The following is a 24,499-nucleotide window of genomic DNA, read 5'->3' on the forward strand; positions in this document are numbered from 1 at the left end:
GGGCGTACACTTTTTTTTGCAGGTGGAAGAACTTCTCTGCAATCTGAATAGCATCTTATACGACACAGTGAAAATGAGGGAATTTCAGGAAGATCCTGAGATGCTTATGGATCTCATGTACAGGTAAACTTTTCTGGTAAAATCAAAAGGGTGTCACTTGAGGATCTAGGGTTTGTCACTATGAAGTTCTTATGAATATAATGATCACAGGAAATGTGGGTACACTGTTTTGGCTGACAAAACACCATTCAGAGGGTGTTGATTCATGTACACGTTTTCAGAAAGATCTCCCTAATTTAAAGGGAGGTACTTATTTTTTGAAATTATTTTCTACTTACCATAGAATGAGAGAAAAGAACTATCACCTGTTACATGAATTATTTCTGAAATGTTTTTCCACTTACATTCAGACATACATGTAAGTTTTATTTAGAAATCATATTTTACTCTGTCATTTAAAATTTTGTCTTATAGTCCTTGTTTTAGGAGAAACTACTTACAGAGGCAAAATTGTTCTGATGCGATGTCATAAGCAGGATAGTACTTTTTTTTTTTTTTTTTTGGCTGCGTTGGGTCTTCGTTGCTGCACGCGGGCTTTCTCTAGTTGCGGCGAGCAGGGGCTACTCTTCGTTGCGGTGCACGGGCTTCTCATCACAGTGGCTTCTCTCCTTGCAGAGCACAGCCTCTAGGCACACGGGTTTCAGTAGTTGTGGCACGTGGGCTCTAGAGCGCAGGCTCAGTAGTTGCGGCGCACGGGCTTAGTTGCTCCGTGGCATGTGGGATCTTCCGGGACCAGGGCTCGAACCCGTGTCCCCTACATTGGCAGGTGGATCCTTAACCACTGCGCCACCAGGGAAGCCCAAGGATAGTGCTTCTGTCTTCTGTTATTTTTTTGCGAGAAAAGAAGAAAATTGCTAGAGCTCCATTCAAATAGACATCATTTTATCAGGGTTCCCCCCCCCATAAATCTTTAACTAAATCATAGCATTCTTGGCATCCTGCACAACCCAAACATGGAATGAAAAAAGCTGGACTGATAGATGTTTGCCTCTTCTCTCATTCATTGAACATGTAGGCAAAACTCTTAATGGGAAAAAAACTGGCCATGCACAACAGAAAAACACTGTCACTAACCGTTGTCCTTGAAACTTTCTCAACCCATCTTTAGAATTGCCAAGAGTTACCAGACATCTCCTGACCTGCGGCTGACCTGGCTCCAGAACATGGCGGAGAAGCACACCAAGGGGAAGTGCTACACAGAAGCTGCCATGTGCCTGGTGCACGCAGCTGCCTTAGTGGCTGAATATCTGAGCATGTTGGAGGACCACAGCTACCTGCCTGTGGGCAGCGTCAGCTTTCAGGTGGGGGGGACAAGTTTAGCTTTTCCTTTAGTGCAGTGGTTCTCAACTGGGGGCATTTGACAGTCTCTGAAGACATTTTAGGTTGTTACAACTGAGGGTGGGAAGGTGGGTGCTACTGACAGTTAATAGGTATAAACCAGGGACGCTGCTGAACACCCTACAATGCATAGGATAGCTCCCACCACAAAGAATTATCTGGCCCCAAACATCAATAATGCCAAGGTTGAAAAACCCTGCTTTAGTGTATTAAATTTGCCTCTTCTAATTGCTTTACCATCTTGGGTTTTTAAAAAAAAATTTTTTTTAATTTATTTATTTGTTTTTATTTTTGGCTGTGTTGGGTCTTTGTTGCTGCGTGCCGGCTTTCTCCAGTTGTGGTGAGCGGAGGCTACTCTTCGTTGCGGTGCACGGGCTTCTCATTGCAGTGGCTTCTCTTGTTGTGGAGCACGGGCTCTAGGCACGCGGGCTTCAGTAGTTGTGGCACGTGGGCTCAGTAGTTGTGGCTCACGGGCTGTAGAGCGCAGGCTCAGTAGTTGTGGTGCATGGGCTTAGTTGCTCTGCGGCACGTGGGATCCTCCCGGACCAGGGCTCGAACCCGTGTCCCCTGCATTGGCAGGCGGATTCCCAACCACTGCGCCATCAGGGAAGCCCCCCAAAAATTATTGTTTACAATAAATGTAGAGTCGATAGGCACTTTAGACATTCCCAAACACTTTCACGTCCATGATTTCATTTGGCCTTCCCCATAAACCAGTGAAACAGACAGAGAAGGTATTATTACTCCCACTTCACAGATAAACTGAGAGAGCAACTTTTCTAAGGTTATTTAAACCCTTTCTCAAAGACTTGTAGTTGGCACAGTATACTGACAACTGTGAAAGTATTTTTTCTAAATATTGGAGAAATTATTTCCCTCAGGGCCCATTCCTTTTATTACACTCCCTAACTCTGTAATATCCTCCTCGCTAATCTAAAATCAAGGAAGAACCAAATTGGGACTTCCCTGGTGGCGCAGTGGTTAAGAATCCGCCTGCCAATGCAGGGCACACGGGTTCGACCCCTGGTCCGGGAAGATCATGCCACAGAGCAACTAAGCCCGTGCACCACAACTACTGAGCCTGCATTCTCGAGCCCGCGAGCCACAACTGCTGAAGCCCGCGCACCTAAAGCCCATGCTCCGCAACCAGAGAAGCCACCACAATTAGAAGCACACTTCAACAAAGAGTAGCCCCCTCGCTACAACTAGAGAAAGCCCGCACGCAGCAATGAAGACCCAACGCAGCCAAAAACAAATAAATAAAATAAATAAATTTATTTTAAAAAAAAAGAAAGAACCAAATTGACCTGGGAAGGGAAAAAAAGGGCTGGATCAATACTGTCTTAGGATGAGCTGAATATTACCCATAGTTAGCAGAGGGAAATTGTCTGCTAGGCCCGAAAGTTGGTTCCGGCTGGGATGCTCAGTGGCCACTTGGACTGTTTTGGCTGAGTAGTTTAAAACAGTCTTTAGAGGAAACAGAAAATTTTACGAGTGCTTTTAGAGGCATAATCTGTACAAATGACAATCCCTGAAACCTGTAACCATATAGTACAGTAAGAAAGCCCTTTTCAAGCCAGACTCACAGAGTCATTTACAAGTGTTTGGATTATTCTTGTTTGAATTTTCATGACTGATTTTTATAAAAGGCTCTGTTCTCATTGTTGCTCTTCAACACAATTTTGTGATGCTGTGTGAACCAGAAAGAGAGGACAGTTCAAAGTAGCTTTCCCAGGCTTATAGAGTAAGGCACAAAAACTGTTGCTGGTAGAGCCAGGAGTTTCTGATTTCCTGAATACTGTTCACTAGGCAATCTGGGTATTGCCTCATACCGCTAATTCCTCCTTTCTTATGGTCTTCAGTAACAATAGTATTTATTCTATCATTTTATTCTCAGCAAACAAATTTTATTCTCAATTCAGGAATGTTCATTATAAAGCCAAAAATTTAATTCTTATCCAAACAGCATAAAAAATCATATCTGATTTTGAATCACATAAAAGTGAAGAAAGATATAAAAATCAATTTTAGACATATTTGCTTTTTTGTAAAATTTATTTTGGCCATACAATATTAGCAAGGATAAATATTATAAGTGCTACTCTTTCAATTACCAGAAATCTCTGGGTTTAACACTTAATGTGGAATTATATCAACCTCTTGTCTTGTTTCATTACTATTGCTTATAAATTCTTTTTAATTTGCCTATAGTAAGTCATGCCAAGGTGAGTAGAACAGTTCTTCTAGAAACAACAGAAAAACTCCACATTGTCCCTACACGGGAGCATATAGCTCTATTTTTTCATAGACCTTTATCCACGTATTCAGTCTTTTAGGTGATATTTATTGAGCACTTATTCTGTCCTCATGAACTTTACATTCCAGCCAGGGAGAGTGGCATCATACAGCGAATTCTTCCATTTCTTATTCAATTTCAATTGTGATAAATGCTGTAATAAAGAGGTACAAGATGCTGTGAGTGTTTAGCACGTGACTCAGCCTGGGGGTCATGGAACGCTCAGAAAGACGAGGAACGGGAGGGGGAAGCAGAAGGAACTGTGAAGAATGAGGTCTTCAGAATACACAGAACATGGTGAGTTAGGTGATCTCAGCTACAGAAGAGAAGCCAAATTACACTGACGCTTATGAGCCAATTCTCTTTTCTCTCAAATGAGACATACCAAATCTTTCTGGAAATGTGTGCTTGCAGGTGACAGAATACCTAACCCAGACGGACCTAAGGTAAAAATGGAATTTATCAGCTTGCATGAGAGAGATGAGTCCAGAGTAGCACCTGCCAAACTGGACCTAGGGGTCCAAACAATGTCATCAGACCTCGGTGTCATCATCACTTCCTGTCTCTGCTTTCTGTTATGTCAGCTTCATTCTTCACAGGCTTCCCACACTCACTGAGAGATATTTATGTTTACATATTCCCAGGTTCAAGTACAGGAGAATAGAGAAATGCCTCATATATAGCAGTTGCAGAGACAGTCTCAGTGCATCTTATTGGTTCTGACGGGGTCATATGCTCATCTCTGAACCAATCATAGTGGCCAGAGACATGGAATGCTGTGATTGGCTGAGCCAGAGCCAGAGTTGAGGACCACACGTGGAGTTATGGATGGTTTCTCAGGAGGCTATACTTTATAGAAGGATGAAGGAATTCTGGGCAGCATTAACTACAGATGTCTGGTGTTGATTTCTTAAATGCTGTGTGCTTTAGTTTTCAACCTTGTTCTGCTCCAGTAAAATTGAATTTTTTGAAAAGAATTATAAACTGGAGATAAATAAATCTGTGCAAGGAAAATAACTCTGAGGCCACAGAATTCCAAGGAACTGAGATCATTGAAATTCTATGCCCCAGAGTACAATATTTATTCCACAAATGTAGATATGGATACATTCTCACATAACTGCTGTTACTTTCACCTCCCTAATTCTGAAGCCGGGAAAGTCTGCCTGGAATCTTTTCCCTCTGATGACAGCTAATAAGGCTGCATAAGTGCAGATATATTCCTCTACATGTGGAAAATTGCATACAATACTAATAGCATTCGTTTCTTGGGTCATTAGATTCTTTCAACTGAATCTCTTGGACCTTTTACCATTTCCAATTCAGAAACATCATAATAGAAAGACCAGGTTTGAAAGAAAGGCTGGCCACAAAAGGTTCTGAAGGCCTCCTATATTCCTAAAACTACCTTATAATTTTGGATATGAAGGTACTCTCTCTTCCTTGTCTGCTAAGGATGAGTCACTTGATCTTGCGAGCCAGGCCTGCAAGAGGCAGACCGATTTTACTTCACTAGCCAACTCTGGTCCGTTGGTAGTGGCTGAATGGGGTACCATGCTGAGAAGAATTCTGAGACCATATCCAAGCTTCAGGGAAAAGAGTACTATAATTAATTAGTTCTGTCTGCCATGAGTGTAGTTATAAAAGGAATGGCAAATGTGCTACCTGTATGCAAGTCCTAAGCTACAAAGGTTTCCAGTTTCTTTTATGTTCCATATGCATTTCTTCTATGTCCATGAGACAGGTTGAAGAAAATGATTCTGACCTGTCAAAAGTATGAGAGTCACTGCCAGAGCCAGAACTGGGGTGAGGTGAGTGAGGCACATGAAGTGCAGAATTTAAGGAAGCACTCACTCTTGAGGTCAAGCAAGTTCAGGGTCACGACTTATAGGACGCTGAGAGTGAGTGTTCCCTAAATTTTGTTTTCACCTCGTTCACCCTAATCCTGGCCCTGATCACTGCATTCTCTATGAGACTCTAAACTCTATGGTTTATGTAAAAGAAAAGTGTGTAGAAAGGAGCGAAATGTTTGGGGGGGGAGAAAAAAAATAGTAACTGCTGCATTGCCATAAAGATTTCATAAAGAAAACCTTCTCATTTGCAATTGTCATATGATATTATGGCCATTCACCTAAAAGCCAAGTCAGTCATAGCAAGTACTTCAGAGGGTCACTCAGCTGGTGAAACAAGGAGTCTAGTTAACTGTTCATTGGCCTTTGGCTTTTAAAAACCACGACCCCTGCTGGACGTCCCTTAGGGTCCTTTCTCTAAAGCAACTCAACTATTGTTACATTGAGGTGAGTGTCCTTTCTGTATCTCCCAATAGTTAAAAAGAAAAGAAAATCTTGAGTTTCGAAGGCCAGTTGTTCTGTGCCTTCTTTCAAAATGAGTGGCAGCCAAAGGCTCTTCTGGGTGGAATTACAGACCTTGTATGATCAGGGATGGTGAGGACCTTGGAGCCAGGCTTCCTCCTCCGTATGTTATGGGTTCCTGTGGTGCCTTTGTTAGTCAGATTCCCCTGTTCTCCTGGCTCATACTGTGATCTCTTTCAGAATATTTCTTCCAACGTGCTGGAGGAGTCTGCGGTCTCTGATGACACCCTGTCGCCGGACGAGGACGGGGTGTGCTCTGGCCGGTACTTCACCGAGAGCGGCCTGGTGGGCCTCCTGGAGCAGGCGGCCGAGCTCTTCAGCACGGTCAGTGCACACAGCTGTCCGGGCTTCCACAGTCAGCCTGAACTCTGGCGTCGGTGCCCTGAGTGCCGGTCTTAACGTCCAGCCAGTCCCACTTCATGATGACACCACGTGCAGGGGCATGCAGGGCATGGAGGGCTTTGACATATGTAGATTGCCTCAGCTCTCAGGGAGGCGGGAAGGCCCTTCATCACTGTGGTATTCTGGTTTTCACTGCCTCAGCTCTCAGGGAAGCGGGAAGGCCCTTCGTCACTGCAGTATTCTGGTTTTCACTGCCTCAGCTCTCAGGGAGGTGGGAAGGCCCTTCATCACTGCAGTATTCTGGTTTTCACTGCACGCTCATTGGCTGGGCAGCAGTTTCACAGTATTATTTCCATTTAACAGAGGTGGAAACTAAGCCACAAAGAGGGAAATGGCTTGCCCAGGGTTACACAGTAAATCACGAGGCACGTTCTCACTCTCTTGTTTTCCCTCTCTCTGAGAGAGGGACTCAGCTGACAGCTGAGTAATCCTCAGGATCGTCACAGACCAGGGACAGCTCAGAGAAATGTGAGGGTGGAAGCCATGGAGACTCCCCACATTAACCTAATCTGGGTCTAAACACTCCTAATAAGAGAAAAATATATAGAGATTAAAAATATATAGATTAAGTCATTGAGATTCAGGGCAGGGAAGAAAGTATGTTGTTCATTTTCATAGTTTCCCTACTCCCTCAAATTTTTTTTTTAATAAATTTATTTATTTATTTTTGGCTGCACTGGGTCTCCGTTGCTGCGCGCGGGCTTTCTCTAGTTGCAGCGAGTGGGGGCTACTCTTCATTGTGGTGCGCGGGCTTCTCACTGCTGTGACTTCTCTTGTTGTGGAGCATGGGCTCTAGGCACGCGGGCTTCGGTAGTTGTGGCTCGCGGGCTCAGAAGTTGTGGCTCGTAGGCTCAGCGGCCATGGCTCACGGGCCCAGCAGCTCCGCGGCATGTGGGATCTTCCCGGACCAGGGCTCAAACCCACGTACCCTGCATTGGCAGGCGGGCTCTCAATCACTGCGCCACCAGGGAAGCCCTCCCTCAAATTTTAAGCCAAGCAAATATTTAATACTTCACTCTGTTTAGCTGATCCAGTTTTGTTTTCATCTTGATATTTTTCTTTCTGCTCTACTTTTCATTCCCAAGTTTCCATCCTACAATCTATGTATTTTAATTATTCTTTTGACTGTCTTCTCTTTTTCCAGCTTTCCCTTTCAGAATTCACATAAAGTCCAAGATACTCTTGTTTTTCCTGGAATTCTAGAAAACCAGGTAGTTAGACCCCTAACTCTTTTCAGGAATGCAATGAACATCTGGCTACAGGAGGACCCCTGGTGACATTTAAATACGCTAAAGCTGCCTTCCTGAATTGTTCTTAGTTCCTGCTGCCAGTCTCCTGTCCTATTTTTTTTCCCCAGGAAACCCCCTTTTCCAACTTAACATTATCAAATAGGACCATTTAGTGTGTCTAGTTCAGTTTGAATGCTACAGCCATCCCAGAGATGTTCAGACTTTATTCCTGCTCTATAAAATATTGTGGTGCCCCTAATAAATCCTTTCTCCAATGCCTAATGTACTCTGGTTGCTCTTTTAAGTTTCCAGTGGATTAAATTCTCTTTGATTTTTTCCTCCTCTTTCCAAGGGAGGACTGTACGAGACGGTCAATGAGGTCTACAAGCTGGTCATCCCCATCCTGGAAGCTCATCGAGACTTCCGGAAGCTGACCTCCACCCACGAAAAGCTGCAGAAGGCCTTTGACAGCATCATTAGCAAGGTAGCGGGGGCATCCTGGCTAACAGGTCCTATAATCTGGCGGCAGGTGACCCTGTCTCAGAGATGCTTAGCCCTCCTTCCTCTCTAGGGAGTGATTTACCTTAAGGACATCATTACTGTAGCTCTCTCCTATCACACGGAAGAGGGCTGAGAATAGACAGAGGACCGTGATTCAAACCGTGAAAGAAGGCAGCTTGAATTACTTTACAACCAGGAATGTGAAAATCTTCAATTCACTTAAGAGAAGTCCTAGAAATCTTTCATGGGATTTTTTTTTTTTGCCATTATTTCCCAAGTTTATTCCATAAACATTAAAAAAACTTTTTAAAGGAGTGAATTCTGTTTGTATTAGCCACAGGAATAGAATGCTTTATAACCCAACAAGAGAAGACTCCTGCCCTCTCATCTCAGTGGATCCTCATGAATTACATAACTAAGGAGAGGTTCTCTTATTTTGTTCATCAGGGTCATAAGAGAATGTTTGGAACCTACTTTCGAGTTGGTTTCTACGGATCCAGATTTGGGGACTTGGATGAGAAGGAATTCGTTTACAAAGAGCCTGCAATTACCAAGCTTCCTGAGATCTCTCATAGACTAGAGGTAAGCCAAGTGATTCCGGGCGATTGACATTGTGTGCTTTACACAGACAGGTTAGAGTGGGTCATTACCACAAAACCAAGAGTCATGGATTCCTCGTTGATCCATAGATAAAGTTTCCCCCGTTGCTTGTACAATATCAAGATATTAGGTGAGATCATGAGGTAAAGCAAGATAAGGATAGCTTTCCCCTAAGATTCTGTACATACTCTTCAAACTTTGTAAGTGTATATGGTGCATATTTATTTTCAGGAGCATCCACATTCAATCAATGTCATGTGCTTTCTTATAAACCTTTCCAAATTTTAGTAATAGTCGTTCAGCTTGAAGTTTATCATCTTGACTTTGAAGTCATTGGGCCAAATGATCAAATTACCCCTAGAAAATGCTGTGGTCATCCTTCTGGTGTCACCAGACAGCACTTCCCACTTCTGACACGGAGATGCTTGACTAGAGGCCCGCTGTGACCTGGAACCAATGAACTCTCCCTGCTGACCCAGGAGCACCCCTCTTTGGATAATCAGAGTCAGTGTCCCATTACATGGGCTGGCAGCCCCAATCCAACCTGCTGTTTATATTTGATCCGTAACACAGCAGAAGAGAGCAGCATGTTCTTGGAGGAAAGGCTGGAGAAAAGGAGAAACAACATAGAGAAAAGTGAGAAAAAAAGAAGCAGACGTTGAAAGGGCCAAGCACGAAGAGCTCAGGAGGAAAGTCAAGGGGTGCCCTCAAAACAAAACTGTCTCAGACCGAATAACTGGGCTCCCCTGAACTGCTGACAACAGCCAGAGATTCCCTTCTTTGCTTTCTTGCTATTGCTTTGAATTTATGCCCTTTCGTGGCTGTCAAACTTAAAACACTTTCATTGTCAAATTGCTCTATCCATGCCAAATGAGACAAGAGACTTTAATCCTTACTTGACCCAAAGAAGCCATGGCTCAGAGTGGTTGGGTGACTTGCCCAAAGTTGTTCAGCTCATGAGAGGAATTAGCAATTGACCCCAGGCCACTTGGTTCCCTAATATGTTTCCCCAGTTTAGTACTAGAAGCATATATTTTATCTTCCTGTGTGCTGTGGTTTGTCCCATTATGGGAAGCCTGGTGACCTCCAAAACCCTAGGGTACAAAAGGCAAGAAATAAATAGTTCCATGCCCCTGGAGCGTCTTTAGGAAATATGATGATGTTGGTTGAATTAGATGTCAAGCGTACAGTTTATAGGGAAGCATATATCAGTTTGCAATGCTGGACTTCCTTATGTTTTTATTTTTGTCTCAGGAAATGCTGAACTTGCCTCATTAGCTCAGAGGGACTTTCAGTAATCAAAGAGCATATTCTCCCTTACGCTTGTTCCAAACGTATTCCACTTCTGAGAGACAAAGAGTTGCAATATATTAAAATAACCTTTATAATCTGTTGGTTTCTCTTGCCTAGGGATTTTATAGTCAATGTTTTGGTGCAGAATTTGTGGAAGTGATAAAAGACTCTGCTCCTGTGGACAAAACCAAGTTGGACCCTAACAAGGTATGGGAAAATTGCAAAAAACAACCATCTGGCTCTGATTCCCTTTGTTCTACACCCAAAAACATAACATGACCTCCTCTGTCTGGACTCTTCAAGTCATTTCAATGCAGCCAAATATTTTTTGTCTACGGTTTAACTACTATTTGGTTAGGTCTTAAAGAAACAATACTCAAAGGCAGGGATCATCATAGGAGCTACCAGTTATTAAAGATCATCTGTGTGCCTGACACTACATTAGACCCTTTACGTACACCATTTCATTTCATCCTCCTAAAGCCCTTTGAAATAAGTGTTGTTATTCCTATTTTACGGATGAGAAAAGAAAGGGTAAGCAACTTTCCAAGATCATGCAAGTGTCAGAACCAGTATTCAAACTCAGGGTCTGTCATCCTCAAACCTGCACTTTTTTTTTAAAGATGATTCTTTTTTAAAAAAAAATTATTTAATTTATTTATTTTGGGCTGTGTCGGGTCTTCATTGCTGCGCACAGGCTTTCTCTAGTTGCAGTGAGCGGGGGCTACTCTTCATTGAAGTGCGCGGGCTTCTCATTGTGGAGGCTTTTCTTGTTGTGGAGCACGGGCTCTAGGCGCGCGGGCTTCGGTAGTTGTGGCTCGCAGGCTCTAGAGCACAGGCAGTTGTGGCCTACGGGCTTAGTTGCTCTGCGGCATGTGGGATCTTCCCGGACCAGGGCTGGAACCCGTGTCCCCTGCATTGGCAGGCGGATTCTTAACCACTGTGCCACCAGGGAAGTCCCAAACCTGCACTTTTAATCACTTCTCTTTATTGCCCTTCTATTAAAACCTTGAATCCTCAATTTAAAATATGTTGAAAAGATACAAACTTCTCACTGACAGCATTTGGTGGAGGCCTTCTTTTCAGCCAAGTGCAGGGTCATTGTGCTGTTGGAGGAATGATGAAAAGGGCTTGGACTTCAGTTTCCTCACTTTTCAAGTGAGGGTGTATTCTGTCTCACCCCCAGTTGGGTGTACTGCAATACAATTCTGATGCTCACCACCCAGAGTTAGGGTCAGACTCCACCAGTTACAGGCTCGTCCTGCGGAGATTGCCCTAACTTCAGACACCAGCCTCAAGTGGGACCCCAGGCTGCTTGCACTTCTGACCAGACAAATATAAATTTGTGGGTTCCCATAGCACCTTTCAGTAGATAAACCACTAGAATGCCTCCCAGAACTCAGAAAAGGGCTACACTGATGATTATAGTTTCATGATAAAGGGTACACAAGGGCAAGATCTGGGATGTATCCCAGAGTTTCTATGCCCTCTCCTTGTGGAGTCCAGGCATGTCACCCTCCTGGCATGTCAATGTGTTCACCAGCCAGGAAGGTCTACCAAGCCTTGGTGTCCAGGGTTTTTATTGGGGCCTCATTACATAGGCATGATTGATTAAATCATCAACTACATTACTGAACTCAATCTCCAGCCCCCTCCTACCCCAGCAGTCAGGCTGGCCCAGAGTCTCAGATCTCTAATCAGAAGTTCCTTCTTTTCGATGACCAGCCACCATCCTGAAGCCATCTAGGGACCCACCATGAATTACCTCATGAGAATAACAAAGACACTTCTATCACTCAGAAAATTCCAAGGGTTTTTGAAGCTCTGTGCCAGCAAAGAAGGACAAATACCAGACACTTTTTTTTTTTTTTTTGCGGTACGTGGGCCTCTCACTGTTGTGGCCTCTCCTGTTGCGGAGCACAGGCTCCGGACGCGCAGGCTCAGCAGCCATGCCTCACACGCCCAGCCGCTCCGTGGCATGTGGGATCTTCCCGGACCGGGGCACAAACCCGCGTCCCCTGCATCAGCAGGTGGACTCTCAACCACTGCGCCACCAGGGAAGCCCCGATACATTCTTTATTATACCACAGGTGATGCCTACCCACTCAGCCCAGCTCACAGACAGATATGCACATGAGAGAGCTTTCTAAGCTGCTGGAAATAATGCAAGTTCAAGGTATTTTTAAGGGCTGAGGGACAGAGGAGCAGTCATCATCTGGCAGGCCTATAAAATGAAGAGTTCAGACTCTTCTCTCAGTTCTGTCCTCCAAGATATTATGAAGATGATGCAAGTAGGGAGAAGTGTCCAAATCTAAGAGTTTGTTTTTCTACACATTTCAAAGGACTCACTCACTTCAGATACACTCCCTAATCTAGCCTGGAAGCAATAACTGTGGTAAGTAGCTGAGCTAAGCTTCACACAGAAATGTTTGACGTCTTTGAAAGACAGGATTGGCTGTGTGCCCACAGTGATCTGGGCACAGCACATGCCACATAGAGTTACCAGTGACATCCCTGATACGGTGCTCTTTTCCCCTCTGTTAAAACGCCCAAAGTTGGTTGTGAGAGTTTTAAATGAGAATCTGCAGCCAGAGTTACAACCAGATTTCATCACACTCAATAGTGATTTATGGTCTGAGATCAGTGACCTCATCCATCCATTTCAGTAGGTGGATATTGCAGTGACTATAATCATTGTTATTCTTTTTTTTTAAATAAATTTATTTATTTTTGGCTGAGTTGGGTCCTCGTTGCTGTGCGCGGGCTTTCTCTACTTGCGGCAAGCAGGGGCCACTCCCCGCTGCGGCGCACAGGCCTCTCACCGCGGTGCCTTCTACCCTTGCGGAGCACAGGCTCCAGGCTCACTGGCTTCCATAGTTGTGGCACATGGGCTCAGCCGCCGTGGCTCACGGGTTCTAGAGCACAGGCCCAGCAGGTGTGGTGCTCGGGCCCAGCCGCTCTGCGGCATGTGGGATCTTCCCGGACCGGGGCACGAACCCGTGTCCCCTGCACTGGCAGGTGGACCCTCAACCACTGCGCCACCAGGGAAGCCCAAGGCCTTCTTTCTAAATAAGTGCTCTTCTTCATAGTATGTGTGTGTGTGTTCGTGTGTATGTGTGTACGTATTTTTAATGAAATAGGTGCAGTAAAATTCGCTTTTCTGGTGTTTATTTCTATGAATTTTGGCAAGCACATGGAGCCACCACCAAAATCAGACGTAGAAAAGTTCCGTCACCGCACAACATTTCCCCATATGCCTCTTTGTAGTCATTCCCTCCCTCTGTTTTCAGCCCCTGGCAGTCACTAATCTGCATTCTGTCTTTGTAGTCTTGCTTTTTCCAGAATGCCACATAAATGGAGTGATACAGTAAATAAGTGGAATCATAGAGCCTTCTGAGTCTGGCTTCTTTCACTTGGCACAATACGTTTGCGATTCATCCATCTTGTAGGGGTCCATTCCTTTTTATTGCTGAGTAGTATTCTGCTGTAAGGATGTACCACCGTTTGTTTATCCATTCCCCACTTGAGGGGCATTTGGGTTGTTCCTGTTTTTTGTCTATTGTGAATAATGCTGCTATAGACATCTGTGTACAGGGTTTAGTGTAAACACAAGTCTTCATTTCTACTGGGCACCTGCACCAGAGTGGGATTGCTGGGTCGTATGGTCAGTATAATTTAACTATATAAGAAACTGCGACCTGTTTCCTAAGGTGGCTGTACCACCGTACATTCCCGCCATCAGTGTGTGAACACTCCAGCTGCTCCCCATCCTTCTCAGCCCTTGGTGTTGTCAGTTGCTTTAGTTTGGCCATTCTAATAAACCTGCAGTGGTCATAGTTGTTCTGAAAAGGAAAGCTTTGCTTCTTCTGAATAGCAGTTTGCAAACTCTCATACCAAGTTTCAGTTGGATCAGCAGCTCTGCTAGGAGGGGCAGCTTGTGGACCTGACTTCACACGGGTGCACTCCCGTCCCTTCTCCCAGTCCCGTCTCTCATATCCCTGGGGTGGAGAGGAAGGATGGCCGATGGCTGATGTCTCGCCTGATGCTTTCAGCTTCCGTGGCTTTTGTGAGCGCAGAGGGGTGGTGCTGCCCCTCTGTGTTCCGCGTGCCCCCCAGTGCATCCTGGGTGGACGTTTGCAGACCAGCTCATCCCTTACCTTTCCCCCCTCAGGCCTACATACAGATCACTTTTGTGGAGCCCTACTTTGACGAGTATGAGATGAAAGACAGGCTAACCTACTTTGAGAAGAATTTCGATCTGCGGAGGTTTATGTACACCACCCCCTTCACCCTGGAGGGCCGGCCTCGGGGAGAACTGCACGAGCAGTACCGGAGGAACACTGTCCTGACCACCATGCACGCCTTCCCCTACATCAAGACCAGGATCAGCGTCATCCAGAAGGAGGAGGTAACGGCACTGGAGGGAATGGGCTCTGGACAGAGGCCACCACCGAGGGAGTGGGCCTGGGTCATCTCCCAGGCTGACACACAAACCTCCTTCATGCTCCTTCATGGCAGACTCAGGTGCACATCTAAAAAGGGATGCCTTTGAAATATTATTTATGCTGGTTATCCTATCACTCTCATGGTGCCAGGGAATCCATTTAGGCAGCTACATGTTTTATAGCACACTTTATATTTAAGTATTTTCTACTTTAAAGTTATATCTTTAACATAAATCTATGTACGCAATTATAACACTTACTATGTCTTTATATGTTAATGTTAAATTTACATGAAATATCAAAGTTTACAATATTTTATTAGATTTTTATATATTTAAAAGCTTACGTGTGATTCAGGCAGCGTTCTGTTGTTCATTGTCAGAGGCAGGAACAGCAAGTGAGCAGCCCCAAGGAGTCTGTGTTGAGCTGGAAGAGGGCACCATGCCAGTCAGACAGGAGACCCGTTGTCTTCTAGTCCCAGCATCCTCCTGTGACGTTGCACAAGGCTCTTATTTTCATTCAGTTTCCTTATCTAAATGTTGATACAGGGAAGACCTCTTTCTTTTTTCTGGTTCCATGTGTAGCAGAAGTCTTCAAGTTCATTGTAATGGCACTGATGGAGAAGACCTCTCAAGCTACAAAACTGCTCAAAATTAGACATACTGTAAACATTTTACTTTACAATATATATATGTGCACTTATTTGTCATTCATTTTGTGTAGAGCCACAGCCTTGTCTGTGATTTAGGGTTGGCTGATCACGATTCAGCACTGTCTTTCTTGTATAAACCATATGCAATGTCTACCCATATGCAATGTCCAGGATGTTCAGTTTGGGTTTCTGTAAAGCAGAGTGAGAGCTTAAAGATCCTTGTTAAACAATATAAGAGCAGAATGCTTCTGGATTTTTATGATTTTTTTTTCCCCTAGCCTTTTACCATTGTCTTGTGCACACCTAATAAGACAGGAATCTTTTTTTGTTGTTTTTTTTTATCGCGGTATGCGGGCCTCTCAGTGTTGTGGCCCCTCCCGTTGTGGAGCACGGCTCTGGACGCACAGGCTCAGCGGCCATGGCTCACGGGCCCAGCCGCTCCGCGGCATGTGGGATCTTCCCGGACCGGGGCACGAACCCGTGTCCCCTGCATCGGCAGGCAGACTCTCAACCCCTGCGCCACCAGGGAAGCCCCAACAGGAATCTTTTATAGCAACTTGCTTTCATAACATCTTGCCCAAGCATTAGCTTGGTTTTCATAGAAACAACTCTTCTTCTTTCCACAGCCATAGTTCACCAGTTTATGCATTATTGAATTAGATTAGCTCATTAAAATAACAAGTGTAACAGGCATAAGCAAGTTGGTAAACAAACACTGATGAGTTGTGGTGAATACACACCTCCCTGGCAGGAGCATGGGGGCTGAGGTTACTGGAGAGCCACCCACCAGCTCAGGTGTTCAGCAGCCACATCAGAGAGTGGTTTTCACAGAGGGCAAAGGAAGCCAGAACTGATGACTCAGCTAAGGGAGGGTTTGCTTGGAAGGCATCTGCTGTATTTCTTACTGTTGTAGACTCTTGAGCACTAGGACATGTCAGCACAGCACAGAAATAAACTCACAGTCCCAGTAAGAGTCCTCACAATTTTTCTGGGCCATTTGGAGTTCCCTAAGAACCTCAGTGTGTTAGTTTGTTAGAGCTGTTGTAACCAAGTACCACAGACTGGGTGGCTTCAACAACAGAAATTTCTTGTTTTATAGTTCCAGAGGCCAGAAGTCAAAAATCAAGGTGTTGGCAGGGTTGGTTCCTTCTGAAAGACGTGAGGGAAGGATCTATTCCGGGCCTCTTTCCTTGGCTTGTAGATGGCTGCCTTCTCCCTGTGTTTCTTCATGTCATCTTCCCTCTGTGCATGTCCGTATGTCCAGATTTCCTCTTCTTGTAGGGACATATAGGTCATATTGGATGAGGGCCCATCCTAATGACCCCCTTTGAGCTTGGTTACCTCTATAAAGACCCTGTCTCAAATAAAGTCACATTCCGAGGTACTGGGGTTTAGGAATTAAATACTTGAATTTGGAGGGGACATGACTCCATCAATAAAATTCAGAAAAGGTCATACTCCAAGCCAACAGAACTTAGCAACTAGCAGATTGACACTTAAGAGAATTCTCTTTACTAAGAATTCACCTTCAGGGTGAGTTAGAAAAGGCACACATGATGCCAAAATCTTGTGTTATGGTGGAGAAGAAAATCTTGAATGCTGTGCTTCTAACAGCTTTCCCAATTATAAGTCAAGTAACTTCTTCCACAATAGGAAAGGAAACCTAACAGTGTAGAAAAAAACATGGATTTTGAATGTGGACATTATTGTGGTCAAAATCTGACCTCCCCACTTATGACCTGTGTCACTTACTTAACCTTACAAATCCTCTTTGACTGCAAGGTGGAGAGAATAGGAAGTTGTTTAAAGAAGTAAATCATAAATGCATGTAAAGTTCCTGGAACATAATAAGTACTCAAGAAATGTTAGGCTCTTTCGTCCTCTTAACCTGTCCTGATTATTCTAAATTTCTCTGAAAGCCTTCTTAGCTGCTGCTTCAAACCCAGTGTCCTCTTTGTCATAGCTCCAGGTTTGTCCGTGGCTTATAAGACCTGACAATGACTTTCCTACATTTATGTCTTACGTTCAGTTTGTTTTGACACCAATTGAAGTTGCCATTGAAGATATGAAGAAGAAGACCCTGCAGTTAGCAGTTGCCATTAACCAGGAGCCTCCTGATGCCAAGATGCTTCAGATGGTGCTGCAAGGCTCCGTCGGAGCTACTGTCAATCAGGTAAGCAAAACCAGCTGGTGGCAACTCCTCTGGTTCTTGTTATTTTGATTCGTGTTACTGTATGCCTGCACCCTCCTTTCTTGAGGTCAATGAGGAGTCTGATCAACATACAAATGATGTTCCTAAACTTAGACTGAACACTTGAGGAGGTCCCTTCTGCTTCATGTAACAACCCAAGGTAGACAAGAAATCCTAGAGATGAGTGGACCGTGTCTAAGGAGTAGCATTTTTTGGAGAAGTTGGGGCCAGTCCTGGCAATATGATCCAGATGGAGTGCTTAGTCATGCCCAATTTAGGCAGAGTTGTTGCAAGGCTTGAGATAAATCTGAGAAGGCCTGTAGGAGAGAAGGGAAAGGGTCTAGGACATTTCACCTGGGTCAGTCACCAGATGAAACCAGTATGCCAGGAGCGTTGCTAAGCAGGCGTGACCTGGAACCGGCTTCTTGGGCCACTTCAAAACAGACCGGATCTTCTCAGATCCATTAGAATTCTAACTCCGATCTCGGCATGGAACTAATCCGGCCTCAGATGGCGGGCATACTAGCTTAGTTCTCTCTGTCCAGTGTGCTTCCTTAATTTCAGAACTAGATCAGAACCTCCACACACAAAAACTCAATGAGTGCCATGACCCTTTCCTCATTCGGCACAACTGGACTCCCCAGCAAAAATCCTCTGTCCACATAATATCAAGGGGACAGAAATAGTATTTGTTACATTTCTATGATCAGAAAATATTAGGAGGCTTTTGCTTTTGTAAGTCCCAATCTTTTAATGAAAATGGAAGACTTTATAAGCCCACAACCATAGATTACACATGTACTATGCATATCTCTGACTCAAGCCAGCAATTACGCAAAAGGGTGCTTGCCACTAGGGCAACTAGACAAATGAATATGAATGGCTGGATCAAGAGAATCTCTATTTTCAGAAAAGCAACTCTAATCACATACCCTTTGATGTAGTATATTACCTTTCTACATGAAGGAAAATCTGTAATTAGTAGTATTTGATGAAGGAAATACATTTATACTTTTGAATATTCTCCTAAAACTGCAAACTCCTCCTAAGGGATCAGCATTTTCCTGAGAAGTTCAAGACCTTCCTTGATTTTTTGTTTTGGTCAAACTAACAAAATTAAATGTTCAAACTATGACCTCACTCCCAACATTTCCTCCCAAGTAATTTCGCTTTCTTTCCAACATCAGTAATGTTTTTCACTTTTCCCATCAGGGACCACTGGAAGTAGCCCAAGTATTTTTGGCTGAAATTCCAGCTGACCCAAAACTCTATCGACATCACAACAAGTTGAGATTATGCTTTAAAGAATTCATAATGCGGTAAGAGGGGAAATGGCTGGGATTTCAGTAGAGCAGTGGTTTTCAAATTGTGGTCCCCAGGCGAGCAGATTCAGCATCACTTGAGAAATTTGCTAGAGAGGAAAATTCTCAGATACCAGTCAGACCTACTGAGTAAGACTCTCCAGAGGTGGGACCCAGCAACCCGTATTTTAACAAGTCCTCCAGGGGATTCGGATGCGTGTTCAAGTTTGAGAAGCCTGCATAGAGCAACACTACTTGCACTAGTAGCTCACAAACTGTATGGTGCTTTCATATTTATCATCTCACATTGTAAAATAAATCTTCATTTTACAAAAGAGGAAATGGAGGTTCAGAGATGGGAAATGATTTTACTTAAGGTCACACAGCAAGTTAGTAGCAGAGCTGAGTTCAAACCAGGTCTTCTGAATCCAAGTAGCGAATACTTCCTTCAACGTGCTGACGTTCCACTGATGAATTAGAGCCTGAGAGGTTCTTGGTATTGGCAGTCTTTGTAGTTTCCCATATCATACAATAACTTATTTTTATAAATGTAGAAGACACTGCCTCAAATTGAGAGATAGAGGCGAGATTCTAAAACTAGAATTTTACAAAGGTATCAATCATCTCTACGGCAATTCCCACTGGCAGACAAGCGTCCTCTCTGCTCCTGAATTCTGCAGTAGAGCTGGCTCCAAGAGCAGCCTCTTCAGGCTGGATAGGAAGTGAATCTTGGGACAAGGTCTTGCAAGTTGCTGCAATGCACACAGGTATACTGGGACTCCAGTGGCCCTAAAAGGAATGATTATGAAGGATGTGGATGGCGCCTCACGCATAAGAGAGAAGGACATCAGAAGTACATGTACTAGTATTTCTTTTCACCCGGGGTCTTAGAGCAGCGTATAAAGTATAGGAATATCTTCACTTGGCAGGCGGGGATAAAGGAGGCTAAAAGTTAAAGTTTGCTAAATTCAGTGAAAACTCACCAGAATGCTAGTGTCAGGTGAGGTTCTCCTCCTTCACAGGCTTTGGTGAGACATATGTAAATTTGCTACGTATAAAGGAGACATTCTTTGTCCTGCGGTGAATCTCAGCTGCTTAGTAATAGGGGTGTGTGTGTGTGTGTGTGTGTATGTGTGCGTGCACACTATACATATGCACATACATACACATGCACAGACAGAAATTATATTTATTAATGTTTTGTATTTGAACTGTTTCCTGTATTTCATAACAATTTTGACATTATGCAAAATCTAGATATTCTTCAGTAAAGAGTGCATTTTCATAAAACAAAAGGCTAGAAAAGTGTTGGGGGAATTTTTAAAGATCAATTTACTTTCCACATATCTTCATATAAAATGAAGTTCTTGTGAAAGGCCCATGAAGGTGGCAGTGGCCCGGGCCTCTCTGGACCTCTGCAAGGACCTGTGAAGTGTTTAATGAGCACACACTAGGACCCAGGTATGATATTTGTTGTAGGAATACAGGAGCTGGGTATTCCTCTGCTCCTGACAATAGGACTTTTACCTGGCTAAATAACAAAGCAATGCAGCATGTTCTAAGAACTGTGGAGAGTACACAAAATATAGGGCTAAGAGTTCAGAAAAGAACGGTCAGTTGCAGTCTGCAGTGGCTAGGGAAAGCTTTGTGGGAAAACATCACTTAACCTCGTCTTGGGTATGTAGGTGGTAAGAAGCGGGCAGTGGGAAGACAGAGGCATTACTGGTAAAGGGACCAACAGTAGCACAAGACACAGAGGCAGGGCTGTCCTTGATACGTCTGGGCTCCTCTGAGTTGGCAAGAGCAGTGCATTCTGTGGGCATGCCAGCACAGGGAGGGGAGCCTGGGAAGACAGCACTATTGACAAGTGGGGCTCTGAATAGAATATAGATGTAAAAGGAAGCTTGCTAAGAGAAGTGATTTTTTAGTTAAAATGTCCTTATAAAATCCCTGTCGAGGGCTTCCCTGGTAGCGCAGTGGTTGAGAGTCCGCCTGCTGATGGCTGCAGACCTTCCCCCTGCTGGGTGGGCTGCCGCCCTGTTCTAAGAATGCCACAAGAATATCTGTCAGCGCTTCTCAAACTTCACTGTGCAAAACAAATGACCTGGGGATCTTGTCAAAATGCAGATTCTGATTCAGTAGTTCTGGGGTGGGCCTGAGACTCTACATTTCTAACAAGCTCCCAGGTGCTGCTGAAGCTGCCAGATGGGACCGATCTTTGAGCAGAGGCTGCAAAGCTGTAGAGGTTGCTTGATTGCCGCCATCTCACATTTTCTCCTCCCTGCCCCCTCCCCGAGGGCTTCACGCGTCAGGTCCTGCCTACTGTCACTCACCCTTTTTCCTCCCCTTTCCTCCCTTCACAGGAGGAAATGTGCCATTACTATTAACACCTTTGAACAACTATAGATGCCAGTTCATTCAGCAAACATTTATTGAGCCCATACTTTGTGCCAGGCACCCTGCTACCTGTGTGCAAAGATGAAATTCCAGTACAAATGAGACAAGGCTACAGGCAAAACAGTACTTCTGCTCACTACTTCATTGTCAAAGTTGAAGTACAGTGACTTTCATTCCACTTTATTTCACATGCATCAAAAGTAGTGGGTGAGGGCTTCCCTGGTGGCGCAGTGGTTGAGAGTCCACCTGCCGATGCAGGGCACACGGGTTCGTGCCCCAGTCCGGGAAGATCCCACATGCCGCGGAGCGGCTGGGCCCGTGAGCCATGGCCACTGAGCCTGCGCATCCGGAGCCTGTGCTCCACAATGGGAGAGGCCACAACAGTGAGAGGCCCGCATACCACAAAAAAAAAAAAAAAAAAGGTAGTGGGTGAGATTGTGGTGAAGGTTGCATAACTGTATTAATCTACTAAAACTAATCAAACTGTATTATTTACAAGGGTAAATGTGATGATCTGCAACTTATACCCTCAGTACAAGTAGTAGGTGAGGAAACCTTCCTTTCCTCCATTGCTTAATTGCTTCTCAAGTCCAATCAGCAAGTCACAGCTTTGTAATGAATAGAGGAATTGTTTGGTCAAGTTGTTTGCACCCCTGTGTTTTCTCCCTGGAACCCGCTATCAGCAGAGATGATGCAGGAATGGAAAATGTTTGGGTGTGAAACCGTTCCCGTTGTTGCCTTGAGTGAGCTCCAGCTTCTCAGCAGACTTGGGCTGTAGGTAGATAAGCCCAGGTTTCCAAGGTGAACATAAGTGAGCCTTCCAAGGCTGATTGCTAATAACGGAAATGTACACTTGCTGGGTACACTGTAGCTGGGTCCTGCCACTGGGCAGTGGCCTGTCTGACTCAGCTGTAGTGGGCCTGGATGAAGCCATAAAGAACCTGGCAGGCTGACCTGCTGCAGCTGACACCTGATCCAGCCAGTCCTGCAGCTCTTCAGATGGTTGCCAAGTTGGGGCCTGGATCCCCTTCTGAAACATCTCAGGGTTTCAGAAGCCAAGATGGAGAGGTACAACATACTGTTTCCCTCCTCTGCTCCCCAGAGCACCCAGACCATTTTAAACACTGTAATCTGTGCCAGTCTGTGGTTTTAAATTTTCCTCTTATATTTCTGTCTTAGTCAGCTTGGGCCACTATAGCAAAATACTACAGACTGAGTAGCTGAATAACAGACATTTATTTCTCGCAGTGCTGGAGGCTGGGAAGTCCAAGCTTAAAGTGCCCGCAGATTCAGTTCCTAGGGAGAGCCCTCTTGCTGGCTTGTAAATGGCCACCTTCTCACTGTATCTTCACCTGGTAGAGAGATGAAGAAGATAGCTCTCTGGTCTCTTTCTACAAGGGCACTAATCCCATCATGTGGGTCCCACTCTCATGGCCTAATTTAAACCTTCATTCTTCCTAAAGGCCCCACCTCCAAATCCCATCACATGGAAGTCACATGTGAATTTTGGGAGGGACACAAACCTTCATTCCATAACATGTGAACTTTCTCATTCTTATAAAGACTAAGTGATTTTTAAATTCATTTTTTATATTTAAAGAAAAGAGAACAGGACTCAATGGCACCAGGTCCAGGTTGCCTTTAAGGGACATAGTTTCAGATACATCAGTAGAGTTCCACCGCATAAATGGTCAAAGAGTCTTAACGGGAGTTAAGGTCTGTGAGGAGGAAGGAGAGGCCAAAGGAGAACCAACTGTGTGTAGTGTGGGTGGAAACAGAAGCAGTAGGTGAAAAGAGATCTGAGTATTTGGTGGGAAAACAAAACCTGAAACATTAGCTGACAAAACAAAGCCTGAAACATTACGAGAGGTTGCTCGAGAGCAGGTCCATAGCAGGGACATATGAAGGACTTCTGTCCCTTTTCCAGGTCACAGGGACCTGTCTTAGTGGGCCTAGGAGGCTGAGTGGAAAACTGAGAGCTGAGTGGAGCAGCACACACACACACACACACACACACACACACACACACACACGTGCACGTGGCTTCCCCCTCCCAGGCCTTCTGCAACCATTCCCAAGAGGAAAAATTCCATTTCAGTTACAGTGCTATCCTGTCCTCTTCTCTTAGCGCATCTCCATCCCCGGTTCTCTTGAACAAGGTCTCGATCCTCAGGGCTTGACAGTGCTCTCACTTCAGGGCCAGGGCACCGCGTGGGAGGGTGTCTGGGCTGACTGTGAAATCGAGAATAGTGTGCGATCGTTGGAACCACAGGCCTCTGTAACTCCTCAGGACAGAAGCCCAGGGCCCAAGGAGGCGGAAGACAGTGTAATGTGAGTCAGGTCCTAGAGACTAGCCTAGAGTCTGATCTAGGCGGACCCCACCCCCCGCTGGGTTCTGGAGTGTTCAGCAGGTCCGCAGAACCTGCTTCCAGGTGTCAGACTCGAGCCTGGACACCTTCCCAAGCCCGTAGTCCCAATCTCGCCCCCTTAGGAGGAGGAAGCAGGGCCACTGTGACTTCCCCGAGGCGGGGAGCCCCACCGGCCCCTCTGGGGCCGCCCAGAGGGAAGTAGAGGGGGCTCAGGGCGACAGCTGGAGGATCCAGCCACGGCTGCTCCTGTCTGCCCTGGGGTGCGCTCCCTGCCCCCGTGGTGCCCTGCTCCTTCGGCCTCAGGCGCCTCCCCACAGGCAGCAGCGGGGCACCCAGGACAGTGCTCCTGGTGGGCTGTCTCCCCCGCTTCGCTCCAGGAGAGGCAGGCCACGCCGCCTGCACAGCACTCCTCCCTCAGCCGCTTGGTCAGGTCCTCACACGCCCCACACCATTTCATCCTCATAAACCCACTTTATAGATGAAGGAAGTGCGGTTGAAGGAGACCACGATTAGCCCAAGGTCACACAGCAAGTAAGTGGCAGAACCAGGAATTAGACTAGCCTTCCACTGAGACCGGCTGCCCTTGGGATCTGGGGTTTGGTAGAGGTCGGGCTGGGAGGGAGGAAATGCAGGGGACAGTGCTGGAGGTGCCAGCCGAGGTGGCTCTGACCAGGGGACCCTCACATCCACTGCAGCCCTTCCTGTGGAAAGGCTAGATGTTCCTTTGGTGCCCTGCCCCCAAATAATCCTTCCTCAACTTCAAGGGCCTGGACCACATATATCACTCCAGTCACGGGAGGGGGTGGGGAGCCAATCCCTCAGTTTCTCCGGTATCTCTCCTCTCCCTCCGGCAGCTGTATTTTTTCACTGGACCTTAGCTGGAGACTTGCTAAAGTGTTACCAGGAAGAAGATGAGAAACGCCGAATACTACAAATTGGGACTCAGGAGAGAATAGTTCCAACTTGAGACCAAGGCCGTATGCCTTGGATTCTAGCTGGAAGGGTCAGGATCTTTCCTAGGCAGCATTTGTGGTGTTGGGGTTATGAGTGTGG

The 24,499-nt window shown here is 45.4% G+C and overlaps 1 protein-coding gene across 4 annotated transcripts in view; it reads left to right on the forward strand.

The window, feature by feature from the left end:
• Positions 1–24,499, forward strand: part of DOCK8 (dedicator of cytokinesis 8) — a 223,500-nt gene that overhangs the window by 193,158 nt on the left and 5,843 nt on the right. For all 4 annotated transcript variants that reach the window (XM_082841971.1, XM_082841972.1, XM_082841974.1 and 1 more), the window contains 9 exons: positions 23–123; positions 1,169–1,361; positions 6,247–6,390; positions 8,050–8,181; positions 8,646–8,780; positions 10,209–10,298; positions 14,263–14,499; positions 17,218–17,361; positions 18,592–18,698. In XM_082841971.1, coding sequence (XP_082698097.1) covers positions 23–123; positions 1,169–1,361; positions 6,247–6,390; positions 8,050–8,181; positions 8,646–8,780; positions 10,209–10,298; positions 14,263–14,499; positions 17,218–17,361; positions 18,592–18,698 — 1,283 coding nt within the window. The remainder of the gene's footprint in view (positions 1–22; positions 124–1,168; positions 1,362–6,246; positions 6,391–8,049; positions 8,182–8,645; positions 8,781–10,208; positions 10,299–14,262; positions 14,500–17,217; positions 17,362–18,591; positions 18,699–24,499) is intronic.

The sequence above is a fragment of the Leucopleurus acutus genome, assembly GCF_964270905.1.
Source record: "Leucopleurus acutus genome assembly, chromosome: 7".
NCBI classification, from domain to species: domain Eukaryota; kingdom Metazoa; phylum Chordata; class Mammalia; order Artiodactyla; family Delphinidae; genus Leucopleurus; species Leucopleurus acutus.